This window comes from Mustela putorius, unplaced genomic scaffold, assembly GCF_011764305.1.
Source record: "Mustela putorius furo isolate JIRA1106 unplaced genomic scaffold, ASM1176430v1.1 tig00000083_pilon_pilon_pilon, whole genome shotgun sequence".
Lineage (NCBI taxonomy): Eukaryota > Metazoa > Chordata > Mammalia > Carnivora > Mustelidae > Mustela > Mustela putorius.
This window is the reverse complement of record NW_025421273.1, coordinates 10,823,976-10,848,509: the sequence shown is the minus strand read 5'-3', so window position 1 is coordinate 10,848,509 and position 24,534 is coordinate 10,823,976. Positions and strand designations below refer to the sequence as shown.

The window sequence follows — 24,534 nt, the reverse complement described above, 5'->3', positions numbered from 1 at the left end:
CCAAACCCCACAAACCACCCCCCCAAACCAGAAGCACAGAACTCTGAGTCAACAGGTGCAGGCCAGTGGGCTGCAGGCAGGTGTCTGCCCCGCCCCTGTGCCATGCCCCCAGCCCCATCCTGAGTGGTCCCTCCCACAGCCGCACCCGGGCTCCTGCACACCTTCATCTTGCGCAGCCGGGATTTGTTGTCGTGACACCAGGCCAGACAGGTGGCCGTCTCCCGCCTCTCCAGGGACTCTTCCACTTCTTTGGCCGTCAGGAACATCTCGATGTTCACTAAGTCCTTAGGGGAAGGAAGCAGTGCGCACTCAGAACACCGGACGTCAGGACCCCAGGCCCAAGTCTGCAGATGCTCCCCCATCCCCCAGCACACCCCACCCAGCCAGCTCCTGAGCTCCCACCCTGTGTCCAAGCACAGCCCACCGGCCAGCTCAGCCAGCTTCTCCAGCTTCCCTGGGCCAGGATGAGGGGCAGGCCCGCAAATCATTTGGATAGTCTCCCAAACCAAAGGCCCAATCCACAACCTCGCCCCTGACCCTAGCAGCAGCCTGACCCTGTTACACACCTTCACAATCAGCCCTGGGAACCCTGGCAACCCATACCCTCATCTTGTTTTGTTTTTTCCCTCTGAAGATGTATTTGAGATTCTGAGAAGGAGCAGTGAGGGCCGAGGGCCGGTGGGTGGCGTCAGGGCCAGCACAGGCACTGCCCGGGCATCTCGCTGGGGAAAAGACATAGCCAGTCCAGGGCAGAAGAGCCCCCAACCTGAAGGGCAAGCAGTGTGCCGCCGTCAGGGTCAGCGCCCTGCAGATGACCTAGGGGCTCGCCAGCTCAGTACAGCAGCCCAGCCGTGGGCAGTCTGGGCCAGGTCGCCCAAGTCTTCCGGAACCAACAGATGGATCCCCAGCCTCACTCGGCCTCAGGCCCCACACCCTGACTGCAGGCCTGTCGAGGCAGCAAGGTCAGACAGGGGCAGATCCAGAGAGACACTGCTCTGCCCTGCTTCCTTGCCCCCTGACCCCTAACCCTCCTGACATGAGCTCTGACAATAAGCGCTGAGCACCGCAGCCTCACATCATCTCAGAGCTCAGCTGTTCTCATGAACCATTGCTTTGGCCATCTCTCTGGCATTTTCTTCTCTTTTCTAAAGCCTCCCTGCAGGAAAACACTGGGCCACCTACATGAGGGTCATCTTTCCTATTTCCCATCTCTGGTTTTCAGTTTTCCTCTAAATTCTGAGAGATGGCCTCTCCTGCCAGCACCTCAGGGTCCACCTGTGTCTTTGGTCCACACGGCCTCAGGGTTTGGGTCTTTGCCATCTTTCTCTTCTGCTGATGGCTGTCCTGGATGTCCATGGACCCTGGGGTGTGGGACCCACACCAGAAGTGTTAAACCGGGTGACTGGAGGCAAGCTAGAAATCATGCCAGATAATCAGGGTCGCCCCCATGAGGTGCCACCACTGATTTCAAATGCAGACAGACACACCAGGACACCAGCAGGGTAGGACTCTCTTCTAAGACCACGGCTCCGTGTGCGACACACAGCCCCTATCTGGGCTGACCTGATAAGCTCTCCCTCCATGGCATCTTTTGACAAACAGAAGTTTTAAATGTGAATGAACCCTGGTACATCAACCTCTTGGTTGGTGACAGCACCCCATCTTGTCAGAAGACCTCCCCCCACCCCAAGGGCCTAAGCTTGCTTCTGGAAGCAACCTTAATTCTACCTACAGCTGTGGAGCTGGGCATTCCACATGTAAATCTCACAGGGATCCTTTAGCGAATGTCCAAGGTCGTACCACCGCCATCATCGTGACTCACAGAGGAACCAGAGAGAGCCTATTAGAGCAGTGCTTCCAACTCAACACCCCCAACCCACACCCATCTCAGTTGAGGGGAAGCCTCACTCTACGAGTTCTGCATGTGCTCAGACCCCCCACACTCCAGTACCGGAAAGCTCCCAGGCCTGTCCCAGGACCCTCCCTTCATCTCTGCAAGTCGACCCCAACCAGCCTTCTGAAAATCACCAGCCATCCTGCCCCTTTGCCCTGTGCACCCCTGTAAACAATCCTGTTGGACCACCTGCCTCTCTCCCCTTCAAAGCCCATGTTCCTGAGGCTAGGAGCACCTGGCCACACTCTGCCCACAGGGGCAGGGAAAGGAGTGCAGGCTATCTGCGAGCACCCACGTGACCATGCAGAGGCACCGGTGGTGCCAGACAAACACAAGGACCACAGAGCCCGTCCATCAGGTATACAATGGCCATGCTGGGCAGGGAAGGAAGAGGGTAGGAGGAGCAGGACCAAGGGACTACTGGGTGCAGAGTGGAGACCGGTGGGCCAGGGAGATGCAATGGCCCGATGACAGAAGGGCAGCACACAGGCTAGACAACAGACAGAGGTGCACAGGAGTCTGAGAAGTGCTGGCATGGGGTGAGGGCACTGGACGCCTTTACCACTGCTGAGCAGCCTTGCTCCCGAAGCTCCACAGAGCCTGGCCTGCATGGGCACTGACAGCCTGTCTCTATGCCTGAACTGTGGAAACCGCTGCAGACAGGTGGGTGGGACGCCGCGAACAGTACCAAAGGACGGGTACAGAGTGGGGATGACCCCCTGCCGCAGGCTGCTGCCGGAGTGTGCAACACACTGGCCCTGGTGCCCAGACTGGGATGGCGGGGGCCCGTGCATGCCCACCTCAATGCCGCTCTGGCGTGCCAGCTTCACGGCGGTGTTGTAGTAGCCGCAGCGCAGCAGGTGCTCCACCATCATGCGGTCCATGCGCTTCCTCTTCCACATGCTGGCGGCCGCTGGCTGGTCGCTGCTGTGCTCCTTGAGGTGCTCGATCCGCCGTTTGCACAGCTTGGCGCTCTCGTCCTCTGCCTGGATAGACTCCACTGCCTGTGCCGTGGGCAAAAGGCACGTCAGCACAGGGCCCTTGCCACCATAGGGCAGACATCAGAGGGGGGCGGGGGGTGTCCCTGGGGCTGGGGGACAGAAGCAGCAAAGGGGAGCACCTCCCTGTCCCGTCACCACCCAGAGGCAAGTCAACACCTGCCCCTCAGAGCCGCACCTTCTTGCCCTCTGTGGTCTGGGGCTGAGCTGCCACCAAAGCCTGACTGCACGTTTGTTGCCACTTCCTGACTACCTCAGCCATCTGTTAGCATTTTGTGGCTTTCTATCCTTGCTAATACTTTTCTCCTCAACGTCAAGTCTGTTCAAAATGAATACAGCTCCGCAGACACGTTCCCTATCAGCTCTGGCTGGGAGGGCAGCTGACCGCCAAGTAGGTGACACATGATCAGGGCCACCAAGGAGCCAGACACACAAATGCACCCAGGGCCCCAGTCGGCCTGCGTTTCCCTCAAGCGCTCGCCATGCTCTCCAGCAGCCCCCTGCCGCCAGAATACTTGCTGCTTCTTTGGAAGTGGTTTTCTTCCTTCAGCTGCTTTTAAGATTTTTCTCTCTTTTCAGTTTCATGATGCGAAATTCTAGGTTTATCTTTTTTTATCCATTTAGGACTCTGAACTGGTAACTTCCATCAATTCTGAGAATCGTGGCTACTCTTCCTGTGCCCTCTCTTGACTTTGGTCAAACATGGTCTCCAATCTAGTCTCTGTGGCTTCCCACCCTCTTACACAGCTCTGTGTTTTTGGTTCTGTGTGCTGCTAGAATTTCTTGGTAATTTCCTCACACCTACCTTCCAGCTCACAAATCCTCTCTAGCTTTGTCTGACTGTTAAATGTTAAAAAGTGTGTTATAAGCAAACACTTGAGTTTTTCATTTCAGTTATACTTTTAATTTACGTTTTATTTGGTTTATTTTAAACTCTCAATTATGCTTTATATGCCCTTGCAAATATCCTCAGCTGTTTCATCTTTGGCTATAGTCAAGTTTAGTCCCTGATAATCTCTACATCTGAAATCTGAGTGAAGTCTCCTGTTCGTGCCACACTTTAACAAACCTCAACCACAGCTTCCCATGCACCTTGTGGTCCTCTGTGACCCCTGATGCTCTGGCGGACAGTGTCCTGCCCCTGGGAAATGCATTTAGTGTGCCTAGTGCCTGGAGGCTCCATCAGCTGGGACCCCTTACCTCAGGCTGAAGAGAAGGGTCCTGGCTCCCCTAGTGTTCTGAAACAGGCTGTGATGCTCTGCCATAGGAGGCCACCCTTGGGGCACCCCCACCTGACATACACGGCCACCAGATCTCACTACCAGCCCTGGCCTTCCCCCACCCCCAAGCTGGCCCCAGACACTGGCCAGCAAGGCAGCCATGGGTCCTGCCCTTCTCTCCTCTTGGCCCCTGCCCTCCAATTCTGGTGATCACCTTCCTGTCCCATAAGCCCTTTGACATGTTCAGTAGGATGTTATGAAGCATCTTGCTGTGTTCTTTGGGTGGTTCCCCAGGCACGGTAGTGTACCCTACCTCCCTCTCCCAGAAATGAGAAACCCTATATGAAGCTTTGAGGGGAAAGCCTAAAAATAATAAATCATCTGCCTCCTGTCTGTGCTTGAGACACTCCTGAGCTGGGACAACCCAGCGACACAGGAGCAGGAACACAGGACTAGAAGCCGGACGCCAGCCCCGAAGAGGCTGCAGAGCACAGAGAGCATGGAGGGGCTCGCCTCTCTCACACTCTGGCTGTGAGAGCCTACCTCCCCAAGGCACGGCTGTCTGGTTTCTGCTGCATCCTGGCTCCCGCAGAGGACAGCCCTTTTGGGGACAGCCTGGGTCCATCAGAATGCTGGGCTGTAGGACCTACACTATAGCTCACACGTAGGCAGGTGGGCAGGATGGTCCAGAAGCCGCACTGACCTTCCTCTTGAGGACACTGAGCTTCTCCACCACACCATCCAGAAGGCTGACCACAGAGTCCACGGCAGGGCAGCTGCTCAAAGTCTTCTCCAGCTCGGCCACCACCATGGTGACGTGGCTCGTTTCTCGATCAATGTTTTTCTGAGCAGCCCGAAAGCGTTTATTTAGTGTTTCGTAGGGCACCTGGGGAAGAACGGTAATTGATGTGTGACAGTCCTACATGTGCGACGCCCAGACCCCCTTCACAGTGTTTTGGCAGGCACAAGTCCTAGGCTACTTGCACTCTACAGACACATCTACTCTAACCCTGACCGAGGCCCACAAAAAGCCTGTGTGAACGGAGGCTCATTTGTGTTCCTGGATGAGGACACTAATGAGAAGACGCATACCCTCCCCGCCCCACAAATCCAGAGGCAGCTCCTTTCTTTCCAGAAAACTGTTAAAGGCACACTAACAAAATAATCCCAAAGTTCATCCAGGAGGCCAAACAGCTGAAGGAGATGACCACCACGAGATCCATCAGATGGAAAACCCGCAGTGGCCTGTGATGGGGCCGGCAGGTGCCGCAGACTCGGGACACCGGGAAGGCCACGCAGGACAAGGTGGAAGCGCACAGACGGTCGGGGTGTCAGCATGTCGCCACAGGTATGCATCGAAGTCATCTCAGTCAGACCACATTTATTCAGCCCCCAGGGACAAAACCACCTCTCCCTATAGAACAGCCAACAAAAGACCCAGGAAGGATGGCGTGTCACTGAGAGACAGTGGCTGCCAACACTGCTCCCAGACCTTCTCGGGCTCCAGGTCCAGTACTTCTCACTCGTCAAATGCAGCTCATGTGGCATGGACGCCCTGGCAGTCAGCAGTTCACCACAGAAGTCTGCACTGCCACTCCACCAGGTGCCAGGCGCCATGCATGGCAGGGAGGAACCTGGGATTGACAGGAGCAGGGACACCTAAGGGACCTAGACACTAACCTAGACACCAGGGGCCCCAGCAGCAGGACCTCCCCAAGACCTGGCCAGGGGTCCAGTACTGCCCTTGCCCCAGCTGCCACCCCCCAAGCTGCCCTGCAGACACGGTGGCAGTGGGTAAACATTCCTGTCCACCACACCTTGGGTCTTCCCGGCTCAAGAGGCAAAATGCTGTTAGACAAACCACGTCCACCACTTGAGGAGGGCTCATCCCCAGCAGCTGGGTCTAGCAGGCTTTTCTGCAACTGTGCCATGGTCTCACACAAGCAAGACAGGAGAGTCTCTAGACAAAGTAAAAGGACCGTCCCTAACATGGAGTGGTGCAGAGTGCCCGCAACACCCATGCACCATCACCTGCACTGAGGTCCCCAACCTAACCAGGCCTGTTCTGATTTCAGTCCCTGAAGAGCCTTCCACTGTGGTGCATGGACAAAAGTAAAGCCATGAGCAGGTGCCAGGCGCAGACACAGGTCCCGTCTTCCATGTCCAAAGGGAAGGGCTCCCTGCCTTGAGTCTCAGTTTAGGCAAAGGTCCCTCCTAATAGCACAGCACAGAGACCCAGGTGCGTGCATGTGCTTGACCCTCCTCACCAAGAGCAGAGCAGCTCTCGGCGGAGGCCCTGAGGCTGGCGGACTGTGGGATGCTGATGCATGCATCCTTCCTTTCAGAATCTTGGACTGTTCTCAGAGCCCCACCCACCCCAGGGCCTGCAAACCGTGCCAGACGGGTTGTGTGTTTCCAATATGACCTGGCTGATATTTCCATAAAACACAATCAAGAGAATTACTGAAAAGTGAACTGAAACAAATCCCGTGATGCCCGATAACAAAAGCTTCAAAGTTTTATTCTAAATTCAAATGTTAAAACTATGTTTCAATAAATACAAACAAAACAATCACAACACAGGAAAAGAGAAAAAGCCATACACCTGCACACACTGTTGGCCCAAGCACAAGCCAGGGGACGGGAACACCTCCAGCTCCAGGCAACTGAAAAGCCATGGGAGCAGCCGGTAAGCGCCGTCACACCAGCTAGACACTGCCGTGCCCCTAAGATCCAGCAGGTCTCCCTGTGGTCAACGTACCCAAGCTCAGGGGACACCAGCACGGGAATCCCAGGAGTCTCAGGTCCTGCCTTCTGCTCACGGCACCTGGCATGACGCTCATCCCTCAGAGTCAAGGGGAGAAAAGGAGACTCTGAAGGAGGCGCTACAGGCCTGGATCTCCATTTTTAACTTTTATTCAAAAAGAAGCAGACAACACTCTAACACTCATCTTTAGTCCATCATCGATACTTAGGCTCAACTTATAAGGTTATAGTCAACATTAATTCTTCTATCTTTCGATAAAAGAAACTAAGTCAGGACTTCGTAAACTTCTGGGGGGCTGTGAGCCCCACTTTGCTCTCCCACCATGTGGCCTGCATCTTCCCTGGGCCTGAGTAAGCCCCTCAGCCTCCACTCCTGAGTCTGACCTCCAAATGGCCTGGACAGGAGCTTTCCGGGGCCACTCCTTCCACCCAAGAACCCCTGAGCTGTCCCTGGTGCTCCCGCCCCACATCTGGTCACAAGCTCCACAGGGCTGAGCTCTCAGGACCTCATCTTCTGCTGCCCACACCCTGATGTGTCCTGTGCCCCTCACCGGTCTGGCCCATCCCCCACCAGGAGCTCTCAGAATTTATGTCCCAGGAGCACTGAGCAGTCTCCCGTGCCAGCTTCTGTCCTGAGGACACCGGGCAGCTGGCCCTGGAAAGCTGCTCAGCGTTCTGCCCACAGGGCACCCAGCCTGGGGTCCGGGCCTCCCCTGCCTTTCCCCAAATGTCCCCTGCTGCTCAGTCACCAACAGTTCCTTCACAGCCTCCTTCAAGAAGGGCTTTGGCCAAATGAAGGAATGGAATTTCTGAAATGCTGAAGATACTGAAAGCAGCCAAACTATCATTCCAGAAGGGCAAGATTAAGATACTTCTAGATATGCGGCACTGCCAAGTTTAGCGCCCACATCCCTTTTCTGAGAGGAAAATTACTCAGAGAGCCCTCAGTGAGACAAACAACAAAATCAATGAAAGGAAACAAGATACAGCAAAAAGCAGCGAGGAAAGAAACCAGCAAATAACAGAGTCGAATGAGAAGGAAAGAAACCAATCCATAGCCTAAGGAAAGTGGACAAGGTGACTCTAAGTCCAAGAGAAACGTAGTCTTAAATGCACAGGCAACAGGCAAAACTAAAAGCAGACAAATGGGATTAGCCAAATTTAAAACTCGTGCGAAGCAAAGGAAGTGATCTATAGTGAGGCCGTAACCCCAGAAGAGGAGGGCACCCAGGCAGAGTGCGAGGCTGAAAAGGGTCTGCACCCAGGGCAGGTGGAGAGCTCCAGCTCCAGAGGAAAGGCACGAACCCCCAACCCCTGCCAACCCCAAGGTGGGCAGAGGAGCTGAGAGGACAGCTCTCCAGAGGACCTGTGCAGTGGCCGAGCCACACAGGACAGGCCCGAGTGTCACCAGGGATCAGGGAAATGTGGGTCAGAACCACGGGTGACCCCACGTCACAGCCCGCAGGACGGTGGCTCTCAGAGAAGCAGACACCGATGAACCATGGCAAGGCCATGGACCGACGGGAGCCCCGTGCACTGTGGGCTGCGGCCACTGTGGAAAACAGTGTGGAGGATCCAGGATGAGCTCATGGCCCAGTGTTCCATGTCTGGGCATGTTCCCTGGGGAACGGAGAGCAGGGTCTCCATGAGATGCTGGCACACCCATGATCATGGCAGCAGTAGGCCCTGCAGCTGAGATAGGGAGGCACCCAAGTGTCTGCGGGCGGATGGACAGACGGAGGGACCGACTATCAAAATGGCGTGTACATACCCAATGGAATATGATTCAGCCTCAGAAAGAAGGAAACCCTCCCACATGCCGCACCATGGAGGAGCTGCAGGACATCACGCCAAGTGAAATGGCCAGTCACCAAACACTGAAGGGTAGGGCTCTTTTCCCAGGAGACACCGAGAGTAGCCAAATGATCAGAAACAGAATAAAGGAGGGCGGCTGCGGGGGGCTGGGGAAAAGGAGAGGGATTTAATGGTGCAACAGACGGATGTGTCCCCATCCCCATAATGCACCCACCTACCCCCAACCAAATGGTATGGTTTGGAGCTTTGGGAGGGGACTGGGTTACAAAGTGCGGCCCTCATGACTGGGATCAGCATCCTTCTGAATGAACTGCCCACTGTCTTCACCACATGTGACACAGGAGAAGGCAGCCGTCAGCAACATGGAAGAGGCCTCATCAGAACCAGACCATCCTGGCACTCTCGTCTTGGACTTCCAGCCTCCAGGACCCGGGAGAACTTTCTGTAGTTTACAAGCACCCAGTCAACCGCATTTTGAATTGATCAAGACAAACAGGTACAAAGTTTCAGTTGTGCAAGCGAAAAAGCTCAAGAGACCTTATATGCATATGGCTAATACTGCTGCACGCTTAAAAATGGAGACGACTAGGGGCGCCTGGGTGGCTCAGTGGGTTAAAGCCTCTGCCTTCCGCTCAGGTTATGATCCCAGGGTCCTGGGATCGAGTCCCACATCTGGCTCTCTGCTCAGCAGGGAGCCTGCTTCCTCCTTTCTCTCTCTGCCTGCCTCTCTGCCTACTTGTAAGCTGTCAAATAAATTAATAAAATCTTTTTTTTTTTAAGATTTTATTTATTTGTCAGAAAGAGAGAGAGAGAGAAAGCACACAAGCAGACAGAGAGGCAGGCAGAGGTGAAGAGAGAGGCAGGCTCCCTGCCAAGCAAGGAGCCCGATGCGGGACTCGATCCCAGGACCCTGGGATCATGACCTGAGCCGAAGGCAGCGGCTTAACCCACTGAGCCACCCAGGCGTCCCATATTAATAAAATCTTTAAAAAAAATGGAGATGACTAGTTCATGCTATGCTTTACCATGATAAAAAATATTCCTATGGTGCTAATAACACACAGCAATGGTATCTGATTTCCACAACTCCCATGAAGTTACAATGAACACACCAGGACTGGAGGAGGGTGGAGAACCCAGATCAGGATCCCAACAAGGGGCCCAGCGACTCGGGGCAGAGAGGACCCGCTCTGCAACAGCGGAGCATAACTAGACAGCCACATGGGAGAGGGAGGACAGCAACCTGGACTTCATGTGGGCTGCAAAAATTCTTAAATGACCATGGATCCAAATATCAAAGCTAAAACTACAGAATTCTAGACAGAACACAGGAGAAAACCTTCACAATCTTAAGAGAAGCAAAGATTTCTCAGAGGGATATAGAAGGTACTAGCTATAAGAGAAAGATTAATTAAACTAAAACTTTTCTTTGAAAGAAATTATTAAAGGCAAGGCAAAGAGTAGGAGAAAACATTCAGTGTATGTAAATCTGACAAAGGACTTACATCTAGAACATATTTAAAACTCTTACAACTCAGGGCGCCTGGGTGGCTCAGGTCATGATCTCAGGGTCCTGAGATCGAGCCCCGCATCGGGCTCTCTGCTCAGCAGGGGAGCCTGCTTCCTCCTCTCTCTCTGCCTGCCTCTCTGCCTACTTGTGATCTCTGTAGGTCAAAAAAATAAAAAAAATAAAAACAAACCACAAAAATCTCTTACAACTCAAGACCAAGAAGACAATCCCATTTTAAAAATAGGCAAAAGGTTTTAACAAAAAGTCCCAAAAGCAGATATACAAAGGGCTAATAATAAAGACACATAACATCATTAGTCAGAAATATCCAAGTTCAAGCCACAAGGGGACATGTGAGAGTTAGTGGTATGTGTTGTCAAGCTGACCAGGCCACAAGGTATAGACACAGGTTGAGAGGTGGCTCTGGGTATGTCTGGAGAATCGCGTTTGCACACTGGGTTGGGTAAAGCAGACTTCTGTCAGCTCTCCTGGGGCTGCCCACTGCAGATCTTTTCAGCCCCTATAATCCCATAAACCAATTCTGCGTAGTCAGTCTCCACCTCTCTCCCCCTCCTCCTTCCCTCTCTGTTTTCCACCCGTACAAGATGATTCTGTGTCTCTGGAGAGCCAAGACAGGACACTAGGGCATGCTAGCAGAACTTCCCCAGCACCTGCCAGTCAGGCTGAGGACACCTGGATGCTACTGCGGGCAGTGGTGTGTATGACCCTCAGGAACAGAATCTGGCTGCTTATGGTGGTAAACATACATGTAACACATCACTCAGCAATTCCAATTCCAAGAGAAACAAATAGAGAAACCACAGAGAGACTTGTACACAAATGCTTGTAGTGGTTTTATTTGTAAGCCCAAGATGGGAACCATCTCAAACATGCATCCATGGGGATGGTAAACTGCCCACTGATGTGGGTGCCGCCACTGAAGTTCAGTCACGGGCAGGGGAAAAGCGAGACATACAGTGCAGCTGTGAGGTCCCTTTATGTGACATTCCAACACCAGCACACCAGGGGGAGGAGTGGTTTGCCACTAGGGAGACCTTTCAGATCTGTCACAACCCGGGTGTGGCTGTGAGCTTGTCAAACCAAAAGAGGAAATTAAATGGAACAAAGAAAACCTTATCAATCTACCAAGAAGGAAAGGAAAAAAGACACAAAAAAAGCACAGGAGACAGAGAACAAATATGGGGAGGGAAAGTCCACAATATTGGTACTCACTACAAATCTGGATGGCTACGGAAAGAGAACTAGAGCATAAATGGACAAGAGAAACGGAAAGGATAAAGCCACAGCAGGATTGTCTGTGGAATGGTGAGCTGTGTGTGCACACCATTTCAAATATTTTCTCTCCACCACATTAAAGAGAATGCAAGGAAGCTGATTTTAGTGTATTTTATATACACAATACACCCCAAATATTGCATTTATTAGACATGTTGCATTATTTTTTCTCTTTGTGTTAAATCTTTAAAAGCCAGTACACATTTTGTTTTACACGTTGAACACATATTTGGACGAACAACATTTCAAGCACTCAATAGTCACACGGGGCTTGGGGCTGCTGTGCAGCTACAGAAAACCTATGGTGAAGTTTGGGGGTAACTTGGACCCCATACATGGCTGGCAGGGAGCATGGGGAAGGGAGGGGAATTTGACAGCAGTTATCAAAACTGTGTCTCATCTCTGACCTGCCTACTGGAATTCTGTGGATCAATCTTAAAGTTAACTCATGTGTGCAGAGTAGCAGGTCATGGATACCCTCCCAAGGTTGGCCAGCACCATGCAGGATGTTTTTTTTTTTTTTTTTTAATTTCTGTAGTTTCCACGCGGGGCTTGAACTCATGACCCTGAGATCAAGACCTGAGCTGACATCAAGAATCAGACACTTAATCAACTGAGCCACCAAGGCACCCATACATGAGTGCTCTGTAACTCTATTACGTTGAAGCGTACAAAAATGCTGACAGGCCATCATTATTTTACCAATTTTAATTAAGATATAATTCAGATGCCATAAAGCTCCCCACAGGCAGACAACCATCCACAACCTCTCTGGGTCTGCTCATCGCAGACACTTCACACACTTGGATGCAGATAGCCTTTGGGCCTTTGGGCTGGCTTCAGTGTAATGTTTTCACAGTTCAGCCATAATGTACCGTGTATTTCATGCCTTTTTACTGCTGAAGAATGGCATTCCATCACACAAACATACTGCATTTGTTTACGTATTCATATGTTGATGGACATTTTGACTGTTTCCAAATTTTGGGCTATTATGGGTAATAAGGCTACAGAGACTCCTGCATGGTTTTCATGTGGACACCTTTCGCTTCTTTGGGAGCTCTACTGAGGAATGAAATGGCAGGCCACTCTATGTTGAGCTTTTTTGAGAAACACCAGACTGCTCTGCATAGTGTCTTTGCCATTTTACATGCCCTGCACTGCAGGAAAGCTTTGCTTCCTCCATACCCTCTCCCAACACCTGCTACCAGCCATCTTTCTGATTCATGGCTCTAGGGGGCAGAAAGTGGTATCTCATTGTGGTTTTCAACTTGAATCTCATAAATGAGTAATATTGTTGAGAATCTTCTCAATGCTTATTAGCCATTTTATATCTTCTCTGGAAAAGTCGATTTGAATCATTTGTTCATTTGAAAATTGGGTTGTCTTTACATTATTGAACCTTAGGAACTCTTCCCTTAAATTCTGGATACTACTAGATTCCTACCAGGTGTGACATGCAAACATTTTGCTCCATTCTGTCCTTGGAAGCACAGGCTTTTTACTTTTGAAGTCCAACCTATAACTTTGTTTTGGTTTCCTGTGCTTTAGGTGTGATATCTAAGAATCTTAGCTCTTACATTTAACTCTTTGATCCATTTTGACTTAATGCTTGTATACGGTGTGAGCGAAGGATTCAACTTCTTTCTTTTCCATGTGGATAGCCAGTTGTCTTGGAACCATTTGATGAAAAGCCTCTCCCTTCCCTATTAACTGTCCTGGCACCCTTACTGAGAGTTACTATGTATGGGCTTATATCTGGAATCTTAAGTTCTAGCTCACTGATCTATCTTTAGCTTTTTTTTTTTTTTTTAAGATTTTATTTATTTATTTGACAGACAGAGATCACAAGTAGGCAGAGAGGCAGGCAGAGAGAGAGGGGGAAGCGGGAACCCTACTGAGCAGAGCCCAATGTGGGGGCTCGATCCCAGGACCCTGGGATCATGACCTGAGACAAAGACAGAGGCTTTAACCCACTGAGCCACCCAGGTGCCCCTTGTTGAGTGTTTTTATCATGAGAAAAAGTGTTGGATTCTGTCAAGTGCTTTTTTTCTCTGTCTATGGAAATGCTCATGTGGGTTTTGTCCTTTATACTGTTGTGGTGTGTGTTACACTGCTTTTTCCACCTTGAACCAACCTTGCATTCCTGGGGCATATCCCATTTACTCATGGCACATAATTCTTTTCCTATGTTGTCAAACACAATTTGCTAGTGTGTTGTTGAGGATTTTAACACCGATATTCACTCTTGGGAAATACTGGTCTATAGTCTTCTTGGATATCTGTGTCTGGTTTTGGTATCAGGGTAATACTGATCACAGAGTAAGCTGGGAAATGTTCCTTTCTATTTGGGGGAAGAGTTTGTTAAGAATCAGTGTTAATTCTTCTTTAAACATTTACCAGAATACACTAGTGAAGCCACTTGATCCTGGGCTTTTCTTAATGGAAAGTTTTCTTTTCTTTTTTAAAAATCTCTTTACGTGTTATAAGCCTATTCAGCTATTGTCTTTTAATCCACAAAACAGCAATTTTACATGGTTCAATCCAACATATTTTCCCTTTGTGTTCCCTGTCTAACACTCAAGGAGGAAAAGAGGTCTTGGATCTTTCTCATCAATGTGAATCAGCTCTTTATGGGTCACATTTGGTGAATTTTTAAAATCGTTATTTGTTTTAAATTCTGGCTCTATTTTATTTGAGTATACCAGAGATTTAAATTTGTATTAATTAGGGCGTCTGGGTGGCTCAGTGGGTTAAGCCGCTGCCTTCGGCTCAGGTCATGATCTCAGGGTCCTGGGATCCAGTCCCGCATCCGCATCGGGCTCTCTGCTCAGCAGGGAGTCTGCTTCCTCCTCTCTCTCTCTCTGCCTGCCTCTCTGCCTACTTGTGATCTCTCTCTGTCAAATAAATAAATAAAATCTTAAAAAAAAAACCTTTTAAATTTGTATTAATTAAATCCACTTAATTTTTCCTTGGTAATTTGTTGCACTGTAGCTTTTAAGATCTTGGGATTTCTGTTTAGTTTGCTGATGTTAAATTATATTTCCTTCAGTACATTTTTCCCCTTCAGTGACTCACAAAAAGTAATCCTTCCTGTTTTCATAATTGAAACAGAATCTGGCAAACACCGTAAGATTTCTATGAAACATCTGTACTTTCACCAGCGCTATAGCAATCCTCCTACACTGTGTCATTTGCTTTAGTATGTGTTTCTTCAAACCTTCTCCAATGTTTGCTGTGGGTTTTCTGACAGTATTTGCAGACAAAGAAATGCATTTTAGTTTGTCATCACAATGTTTTCAGCCATTTTTACCAGCACAGGAAGGATTTCCCCAATGTCATGGGACTTTTTCTTTCACAATGAAGAAACCTCAGAAGAGGTTTCTATTTCTCACAAAGCTAAGAACATCTTCTAAAGTGTAAGACTGAAGGGGCGTGTGGGTTGGTCAGTTGGTTAAGTATCTGCCTTTGGCTCAGGTCAGGATTCCAGGGTCCTGGGGTCGAGCTCCACATCAGGCTCTCTGCTCCATGGGAAGCCTGCTTCTCCCTCTGCCTCTGCCTGTGTTCCCTCTCTTGCTGTGTGTCTGTCACATAAATAAGATCTTTATCAAAAAGTAAAGTGTTAGATTGAGCCCTGAGCGGCAGCAGACATCTACATCCTGAAGAGTCCCCCTCGTGTTCGGATGTGTGGCATGGGACAGTTTCCCAAATCACAAAGGCGTCCTCCTTCCTGGAACCTATCTCCCAAGCACAGCACACACCCCAAGGGAGGCTCATGAAGTTTCAAATGGCTTCTCAAAAGAGTGACATTTCTGGCCAGCTTCAAGGTGCAAGGATGACACAGCCCATTCACAGCACAGGGCAGCAGACAGAGCTCGCCGCGGGAATAGCACCAGCAGCACCTCCATGCCCTCCTCCCTCAGCGCAGGATGGTCTGCTGGGTACCTGCAGACATCTGTCCATGCCACTGGTCCATCTTAGAAAGGAAGGTCTGAGCAAAGCAACAGCCAGCACGCACACAGTACAGCGTCACATGGGCGGTGGACCTCCATGTGGGGGGAGCACCACAGCCGTGCCTCCCCGTGGTCAAGTGCCGTCCACCCTCGGGATGGGCTCACTGACCAAACACGACACAGCAACCCACAGATGGGCACCAGGGTCGACCTCTGTACGTAACACCAGCAGAGCAGGCTTCCTCACTGCTGAGCAGCAAGTGACGGGAAGTGGCAGCTGTCGGCAAGGGGGACGCCAGCCACTGGCCTTGGCATGGCCCCGCCCTTCCCTGTGTTTCCCTGATTACACATAAGAAGTCTGGGCTCCAGCACAAGCAAGTCAGATGGCATCTTCAGCCATCAGTATGTTTAGACACAACACTCCCTGCTGGTGCTGGTCCTCCTCTAGGCCTTTCCTGAGACCCCCTGTGTGTCTCCCGCAGTGCCCATCATATTAGCTGCTAAAGCTTCCCTTGGTATTTTCTGATGCTGTTAGGTTATTGTGAACAGGTATTTTCCCATGAGGTGCTTTAGCTGGTTGTTGCTGACCCAGAAAAGTGACCGATTTTTGTATATTTTTTATGTGCCCAGTTATCGTGTTGAACTTTCTCATTAAGTCTAGTAATTTTCCAATTTGTTTTTGTTCTCTGGATACACAGACATATTTAATATGTCTCATCCATTTGAAGCTACATTTAATTCTGTTTCAACTTTTACTTGTTCGGACAAAATTGCCAAAGTAATATTTAACTAACAGTTCATTCCTTAACTGAAGAAATATTTCTCTGCCCTCCACAAAGCCTACAATCTCAGGGGTTAGAACCAAAGAAGCAAAATGCAGTATGACAGTAACAGCTAAGAGGAAAGAGTGAGAGGAGGGAGATGGTAGGGCTCCCAGTTGAAACAAAGTGACCTCACTGAGGTTACAGCAGAGCCAAGATCCAAGAAGGTAATGGAATAAGAGGAACACCTGAAGGAAGAGAATTCCGGGAGAAGGAAAGATGTGCAAAGGCTCTGAACTCCCCCACCCCCACTGCCAGCACCACAGCAGCAGGAAGAAGGAAGGTAAGCCAGTCCAATTCTGAACACATGCTGGAGCTAGAGCGGAAAGACACACGGATGTAAGCTGTGAGGACAGACAGCTCAAGGCTCTAAACTGATGGGGAAGGAAGGAAGATGGGGAGGTGGTCTGGGGAGGAGGCATGTAAGGTAGGGATTTCAGACCTGTATGTGCCGAGCGACCTTGCAGAGATTCCAACGAGGCTACTGGATCCTAGGCCCTGGGACTGGGGAGCTAACCATCTGGGAGTCACCAGTTTGCACAGAGAGTCCTCAGACTCATGAGACCGCACAAGATTACAAACACGGCACGCGGTCACACTGGGGGAGGGCGGCTGTGAGCCGGGGACAAACCTGGGAGCCAAACAGGGCCCTGTTGCAAGGAGGAGGGGCTGTAAGTGGGTGCTCACTGCCAGACACCGTGAGGATCACTGAGAACCTGGCCAGAGCCTGGGAGTGAGGAAGCAGAACGCAGCTTCTTGCCCTGAGAAGCGGGAGTTGTATGTAATGAGGGCTCTGACAGAAAAGCAAGGAGAGAGACTGGGAACAATTTCATCAGACTTTGACTAAAGCTGTAAAGAACATAAAGTAGAGGAAGGGACAGAGCACAGCAGGGGCCACAAACCCCAGCTGCACTCAGGGCCAGGGCAGCAATAAGCCCCCCACCAGGCTTTCCTAAGGTCCCCCCAAAGCTGGGTAGAGCCAATCATAAGCTCTGGCCTCTGAGCAGAAGCAAAATGATGAATGGCATTTCCGGGAGGCCCCCGGGAAGGAGCAGGCACCTTCCCCCTTCCCCTCCCTCCTGCCTGCCACCCACAAGCAGACTGGAGCCCTGCAACCCATGGAGACCAAGGGGATCACGGATCACAGAAAGATTGCAGGAAACACAGGCCTCAGGAACACCCCAGGGCCTTTGAACAAACCCTGCACAAAGGGCAGGAGGACAGTCTTCACATAAGATGGGCTGGCTGGGTGCCAAGAAGCACGAATTCTGGGGCAGGGAGCCTTGCTCAGTCGTGTAAGGGGGCCTGGCAGGTGGCCCACCATCCAGGCGGGAGTTCAGGGTCAGGCCTGCCTGGAGGCAGGACTTGAGACCTCTCCAGGGCTGGTTGCTGCCACGGAGACTCAAGAACCCCAGGCTGGAGGTAACCTGAAGGCAGAAGACTAGCCGGGAGAAGCAAGAGAATGGCAGCAGGGGGGCCTAGTGAAGAAGGCAACCGCCTGGCAACTGGCCACTTAGGAGCGTCAAATGGACTGTGACCTTGACAAACACATTTTCAAGGAATGTCAGGGGCCAGACTTCTGACTTGAACCAGGGAGACACACGGGAGGGGGCAGGAATAGGAGACAGTGGCTGGAGAAGGACCTGGGGCCATCAGAGCCAGGTACTGATGGAACCCATTGAAAGGGGGAAACTGAGTTGGGAGGGAAGAGATACATGTGCTGGAGCCACAGGCAAGAAGGGGCAGGCTCCAGGCACAGCTGACCACTGCAGGGGCAGCCCCCCACAAGGGAGGGCAGACCCAAGGAGGGCAGCAGCAGTCACAAGTGGAAAGTGGGTGAGGAGGCCAGGCTGGGGCCATGTGGGCTAGGAGGAGCAGGAAGCAGAGCTGTGCAATACTCTTGTTCATAGATGGGGGTGGGGGAGGATGGGTCAGTGAGGCCATTAGCACAGCTGGAGGGTTTTCTCCAGCCACATTCAGCTCAATAGCTGGGTTGCTAAACTAATAATACCTCTTTTCTATCACTTAGTTATTACTGAAACAGTGAATAAATCTTTTTTCAGAAAGCTTTCAAACAAATAGCCCCCAGGGATACAGATTCTAAAACAACATACACCTAGAAAGACCAGAGGCGCTCTGAGCTCTGCTGTGTCTTGGTCCGCACCAAGCAGGGCACACGCACGCACGCACACAGTGGCCGGCCTCCTCCCAGCTTGCCCCTCCCACCCCTGGCCCTCAAGGCCCCACTGTCAAGACCTGTGTGCGGCTCCTGGAACACCGGAACCCTACGGCTCTGACAGGTCTGTGTGCCAGTGGTGCTAGGGTCAGCCAAGACCTTGACACAGCCCCAAAGCGCAAGTGCCCTGGCGGCCCACTGAAAACCACCCCCCCCAAACCCCTAGGGGCCCCCACCGCCCCCGCCCCACACAGGCCTGACTCCACCTGTTCAAGGTTGGAGATGTTTGAGATTACTTGTTTAATGCCTCCCCCTTGCCAAGCCCTATCTTTTTCTCTGTGACACCCCAGCGTCCCCTGCTGTGCCCACTGAGCACACAGAGGTTCTTCAAGCAAGGAGCACAAGCCAAAGGAGCATGAGGCCTTTGGAGTCTGGAACCTCAGCTCTGGGGTGCCTCGCAGTGGCTCTGGGAGGGAGAAGAACCAGCGAGCCCCACCTGCAGACTTCACGCTAGCATCTGTCGCATGGCTGTCCCTTGGCCAATGCTGAAGCTGCTTGCCTGGGCGAGGGCTCAAACTGGCTCCAGCCTACCCCACTGCTACAGAGAGTGGGGCGCTGGAAGCCCTTCCTTTCCTGGCGTGAAGCTTGTTTAGACTACCACAAACAGCCTGCACTCACTCGGGCACCCACCCTGACATGGAGCAGCCCCTGTCCCCAAAGGCCCACCCACCCCAACGGCTTGTCTGTGGCCCAGGATCTGAGCAGCAGCACAAGAGACAAGAGTAGAAGGTCAGGAGAATGCAAAGGGGAAGAGGAAAGCATTTCAACTGTGCTCTGGCTTTGGTAGGGTCCTGGAAGACAAAGGCAGTCTGAGGTCCCTCGGGGTAGGAGCAGACTGAGCTCTGGAGGTCTGACAAAGTTGGAGCCTGAGAAGAGGAAGGGCATCACACTCAGAAGCCTGGAGCCAGAGAGAAAAGTGGTGTCATTCACGGAATACAACCACCTCTGAGAGGGAACAGCTCACTCTGTAAACCACAAGATCTAAAGTAAAAAAGAATCAGGACCTAGACTACTGCCTCCCTCCTGGACTCAGCATATTTAGGATTTTGTCCCCTCAGACCACATGTTCATGCTTACCACTGTTTCTCAAACTTGAGAACATATGATCCCCTACATCCAGCCAAGACCAAGCTGGAAAAGCTGTAACTTTAGGCATATAATTGGCACCCAGACTTTCTACAACAGGCACAAACCCCGGCTTTGAAACTGCAGACCAGTATTTGGTCAAAAAGACTTCACCAAATTAAAAGCAGAAGATTTCAACAGTCCAGTAGAGAATTGAGAGACACAGGAGAATTCACCCACAGACACTGCTGGGAACAACGCCCCACGCTCCCCCTCCCCCAGCCTGTCACGTGTGAAGAGAGGGCAGCTGGGAGGGCTACATAGCTGGGTCAGGCTGGGAGGACCAAGAAGAAGAGGCCCCGGGAGAGCACGGAGAGAGGCACAGGTGAGACTCAAGGTGAGGAGTTGGGGGAGGGAAGGTCCAGAGCCAGGTCTCCCAGGGACCAACGCCAGACCCTCTCTCCTGGGCTGTGAAGACCCCCACCTGATTTGGGCGCTGGCAAAGAAGGTCTCTAAGATACTATTTTACTTCAACTCTCTGAGAGGGAAAAAACAGAAGTCAAGACTCCAAAATATAAACAGGATGGTTAGCAAAATAATTTGAAAAATAAACATGTTACTTTGATAAGATACTTTTTTTTAAGATTCTATTTATTTATTTGAGAAAGAGAGAGAGTGAGAGAACACGAGAGGGGAGCAGGAGAGGGAAAAGCAGACTCCCAGAGTCTGCTTCTGGGAGCAGGGAGCCCAACATGGGGCTCGATCCTAGGACCCCCAGATCACTGAAGGCAGATGCTTCATCAACTGAGCCACCCAGGCGCACCCAGAGAACACTTTTAAAAGCTAATTAAAAGAGGGCCTCCAGTTCCAGGTGCTCACAGGTAAAGACTCACAGCTAGGCCCAAAACACAAACGTGTTTTCCAGAAATCCCATTCTCCCTGCTGTTCTAAAAACATAAAAAACAAGTTCCCCAAAGCAAAATCCAGTCCAGTGGTTCTTATCAGGGCGATTCTGTCCTCCAGGGGACATGTGGCAACGTCTGGAGACACTCTGTGGATGGGCAGAAACCAAGGGTGCTGCTACACATCCTACAATGCACATCCCCCACTACAAAGACTCATGTGGCCCAAAAGCCCACACCAGCCCATCCCACCCCAAGACTGTGGGCTCAGTGAACAGAAGGCATCCAGCTCAACCCAGGCAGGGCGGTTATGTCACGACGGTGCCATTCTCTTCCCACTGTGCCAGGAGGTAAGACCCGTGCCACAGGCACCCAGGAGCCTGCCACCAGCCCTGGGGCTATGAGGAACCTGCCTGGATTTGCCTCCATCGTGTCCAAGGAGGCACTGCCTGTCAGGAAAGCAATGAGAACTTGGCTCCCATTACCCTGCAGGAGAGCGTGCCCTTGAAGCCCAGAAGCATAGTACACACCCTGTAGAACTCCAGCCCTCGGCCCTCACTCCCCTCTTTATGCTGTCTGCACAGAGCTCCACGCCGAGGCTCATGTATCTGGACCGCGCTCAAGACTGTGACCGGCATAGCTCCCAAGTGTCCTGGGGATTCAGTATTAACTTATGCTCCTATATCAAGGGACCCTTGTTTCCCAGGGAAACTTCCTCCTTATCCACTAGAAATCACTCCTGAAAATATCTAGAAAAAAATGTCAACTCTCAACAATGATGATTACAGGTGATCCAGACAAACTATGAGGGAAAATGGTGGAAGTAGCTTCCCCGATTTCAAAAATTCATTTAAATCATTCTAAAGCAGAAGTAAAACTCCTTTTAACCACACAAGCTCACTTGACACTGTAGTATCTCTTTTACCTGTATAAGTAACTGCAGGATTATTTTTAATCAAAGTCTATTTAATAACTCTAGAAATCAACCACAGTCAGGATTATGAAACCACGGGAGAGAACTTGGAGGGGAAATCCCTTCCTGTCTGGTGTTGCCTACACTCACCAGCTAGTCCCAAACTGCCACAGTTCTGTCAGTTCCAGTGCCAGGCCTGGGGGTAGGCTGAATGAGACAATAGGCCAGAAATGAGTGGCTCCCACAAAAGCCTCATTTATTCATGTGGTGTATGTGTGTGGGGGGAAATCAACCCAAATGATGTCTGCTTGGGGGCCTTGGGTGGCAGATGTCATGGCTTCTCCGAGCCACAGGGTTTTTAAGGAGTTGAATACAAGAACACCTACCACCTAATTCTGAAAGGGCCTAGACAACAGGCGTCTTGTGCAGTAGCCAAAGTTCCCCTGTGCTTCCTGATCAAACAAGGTGCAGACAAACAGCACTGCTCCACCACTAGTCAATGAAAAGCAACAAAGCCTCACTTCTGCTTTCCAGCGAGGACTGCATACGGCAGTCTGACTTTCCTAATGAGGACTGGCAGCAGAGTCCCCTGATTCACCTGGGGTGGCTCTGGTGCCATCATTACCTACGTGTGATAGGAGTCAGCAAACTCAGAGCAGGTGCGTCCCCTACCTGGGGTCTCCCCGACAGTGATGAACACAGTGGGGCAGTATTCAAACCCGCCACAGCGCACCCACCACCACCTGCCACCGCTGAGGTGGATGGTGACGCAGGCGTCTCCCAGGAGGAGAGAAAAGCTACCTGGCCTCTCAGGGAACGAGTCCAGAATCACAGATGCCCAACCACGGTTCTCCTGGAATGTTATGACCTTGATCTCCTAAGAAATTCGTTTCCAGGTGCTTTGTTCTCATCGCCATCAAATACTCTGCTAACTAGGTAGGCAGCAAGTGTGGCCCCTCCTACTAGAGACACAGACTTCATGCTCAGGGAAGGCGACTTGGGTAAATGGCCATCCAAGGTCACCCAACTGGGAACCTAGTGGCAAGGGCTGTATTTCAGGTTTGATGACGCCCCACAAGATGGGTTCCCATTAGGTCGATAGGTCTCTCTTTACAGGTTCCCTAATTAGAGACTGTAAGTCAATACACCAACACCTCCTGATATCAGGACAGCTGAATACCAACCGTCAGGCACTCTTGCCGGGCGCCCGCGACCCCACACCCTGCAGACCCCGGTCTCCATCCCAGCCCCCAGTACCACAAGCCTGCCTACCGCAAAATGTCACTGGGGCAGTTCACGTTTGTTTTTTCCCTTTTTTTTTTTTTTTCTTTTCTTTTGGACGAAGGGGCCACAATCGGGCTCGGGAGGGCGAAACGGGGCGCCAGACAGACGCGCTCCACGCCCTGCCACGAAGTCGAAGGTAGAGCCGGCAATGGACGGCCCCACACCACGACTCGCCCGGCCTGAAGGACCCCAAATCCCGGAAAGCCTGGCCCCCAGACCCCGCCGCCGCCGGGAAGCCCAGGGGATCGGCCTCGCAGACCCCCAGGCCCCGGGGAGGCCGGCCCTACACACCCCCAGATCTCGGAGAACCCGGCGCTGTAGACCCCCGGACCCTGGGAAGCGCGGACCTCGCGGGCCTCGCGGGCCTCCCGACTCCCAGACCCCAGGGCACCCGGGAGCCCGCTGCACAGAGCCCCCCGGATCCCGGAAGCTCGGCCCCGCAGAAACCCCCCCCCCGACCCCGCCCGGTGCCCCAGGCCGCGCCCCGGCCCCCACCCTGCCCCTCCACCTTCCCCTCCGACCCCCCCGCGGTCCGCGGGCACCAGCCAAGCGCGGTCGCTAGCCCGGACCGCAGACCCCACCTTGAGGGTCGGGTACTCCTGCACCTTCAGGGTCATGGAGAGCTGAGCAGCTGACTCCTGCACCGCCATCTTGAATCGGCCAAAACATTAGCGGGTGGGGGAAGCGCCGCGCGCGGCTCGCCGGGTAGTGACGTAGCGCCCTCCGGCGAGGCGGGGCGGGCTGGGGCGGGCGGACGCGTCTGCCCCAATAGCGTCTGCCCACCAGACAGTGGCGGCGGAAGAAGGCGCGGCGCGGCGTGTGCGCGGAGAGGCATCCGGAAGGACCAATCATCTCTGGCCGTCCTCTTGTTCAGCCAATCAGCGGGAAGCCCGGCTCGGCGGCTCCCCCTGGAACCAGCGGCCGGGGAAGGACCGGCCCTGCGCCGGGCTGCTCCGGCCAGTTCCGGCGTTTATGTGCGGAAGGTTCCGAGCATCCGCCGGGGCGGGGAGGCTGAGCACGGAGAGGCACGGAGCTACAGGCCGCATGGATTTCCCCTCTCACGGACGGGGTGGCCGCTGCCCCGCCGGGAAGGAAAGGCGGACTTGGTATAACTGAATGACCGGAAAGCGCCCCAAGTGTGCCCTCCCCACCAGGGGCACGTGGCCCGGTATCCACCGCGGCGCTCCAGTTCCTTGCCAACCACTTCACGATCCAGCCTTTCCAAATAACCCTCTTACAACCCCCTTTTAAAGCAGAAATGAAATTAGGTTTTATATCAATTAGAAGACTTTCAAGTTAAACCGTTTCTCATCTTTTTCACTCATTCCCGAAACAATTACTTAAAACTGAAGCTTAGTATGAAACAACTAAGACTATACAAGGCGGGACCGCTATTGTGGGAGGGGGAACCGCCACGACCCTCTGCCCCCACCTCTGCCCAGCCCATATGCCATGCAGGTGAGGAGAGAAGCACATCGGGGTGAGAGGCAGCTTCCTGTCCTGGATCCGGCCGAAGTCCTTGTACTGGTTGCAACAGCATGGGTGAATTCATCAGGATCATCAGAAAGTGCTTACAGCTCAGTACTAATCACGCTTTCTCCCAGTGGGTGAATAGATGCGACAGGTCCACCCCTATGAAGTGTGAAAGTGAGAAGGAGGAAGACAGATTCCTGTGTGGGGTGTATGCCTCTAAGGAGACATTGGGAATGAAATTGATGTAAGACTAGGGGCGCCTGGCTGGCTCAGTCCCTTAAATGTGGTACTCTAGGTTTTGCGCTCAGGTCGTGATCTCAGGATTGTTAGATGGAGCTCCGCCTAAGGCTCAATCAGGGAGTTTTAATGGGATTTTCTTTCTCCCTCT

At 52.1% G+C, this 24,534-nt stretch overlaps 1 protein-coding gene across 2 annotated transcripts in view; it reads right to left on the bottom strand.

Moving 5' to 3' along the window:
• MAEA (macrophage erythroblast attacher, E3 ubiquitin ligase) overlaps positions 1-23,398 on the bottom strand; it is a 32,289-nt gene extending 8,891 nt beyond the window's left edge. For both annotated transcript variants that reach the window (XM_004772317.3, XM_004772318.3), the window contains exons 1-4: positions 23,255-23,398; positions 4,816-4,998; positions 2,695-2,898; positions 162-284 (exon numbers count right to left, since the gene is read on the bottom strand). In XM_004772317.3, the coding sequence (XP_004772374.1) occupies positions 162-284; positions 2,695-2,898; positions 4,816-4,998; positions 23,255-23,323 (579 nt within the window). In that variant the 5' untranslated portion in view covers positions 23,324-23,398. The remainder of the gene's footprint in view (positions 1-161; positions 285-2,694; positions 2,899-4,815; positions 4,999-23,254) is intronic.
• Positions 23,399-24,534: the final 1,136 nt, after the last annotated feature.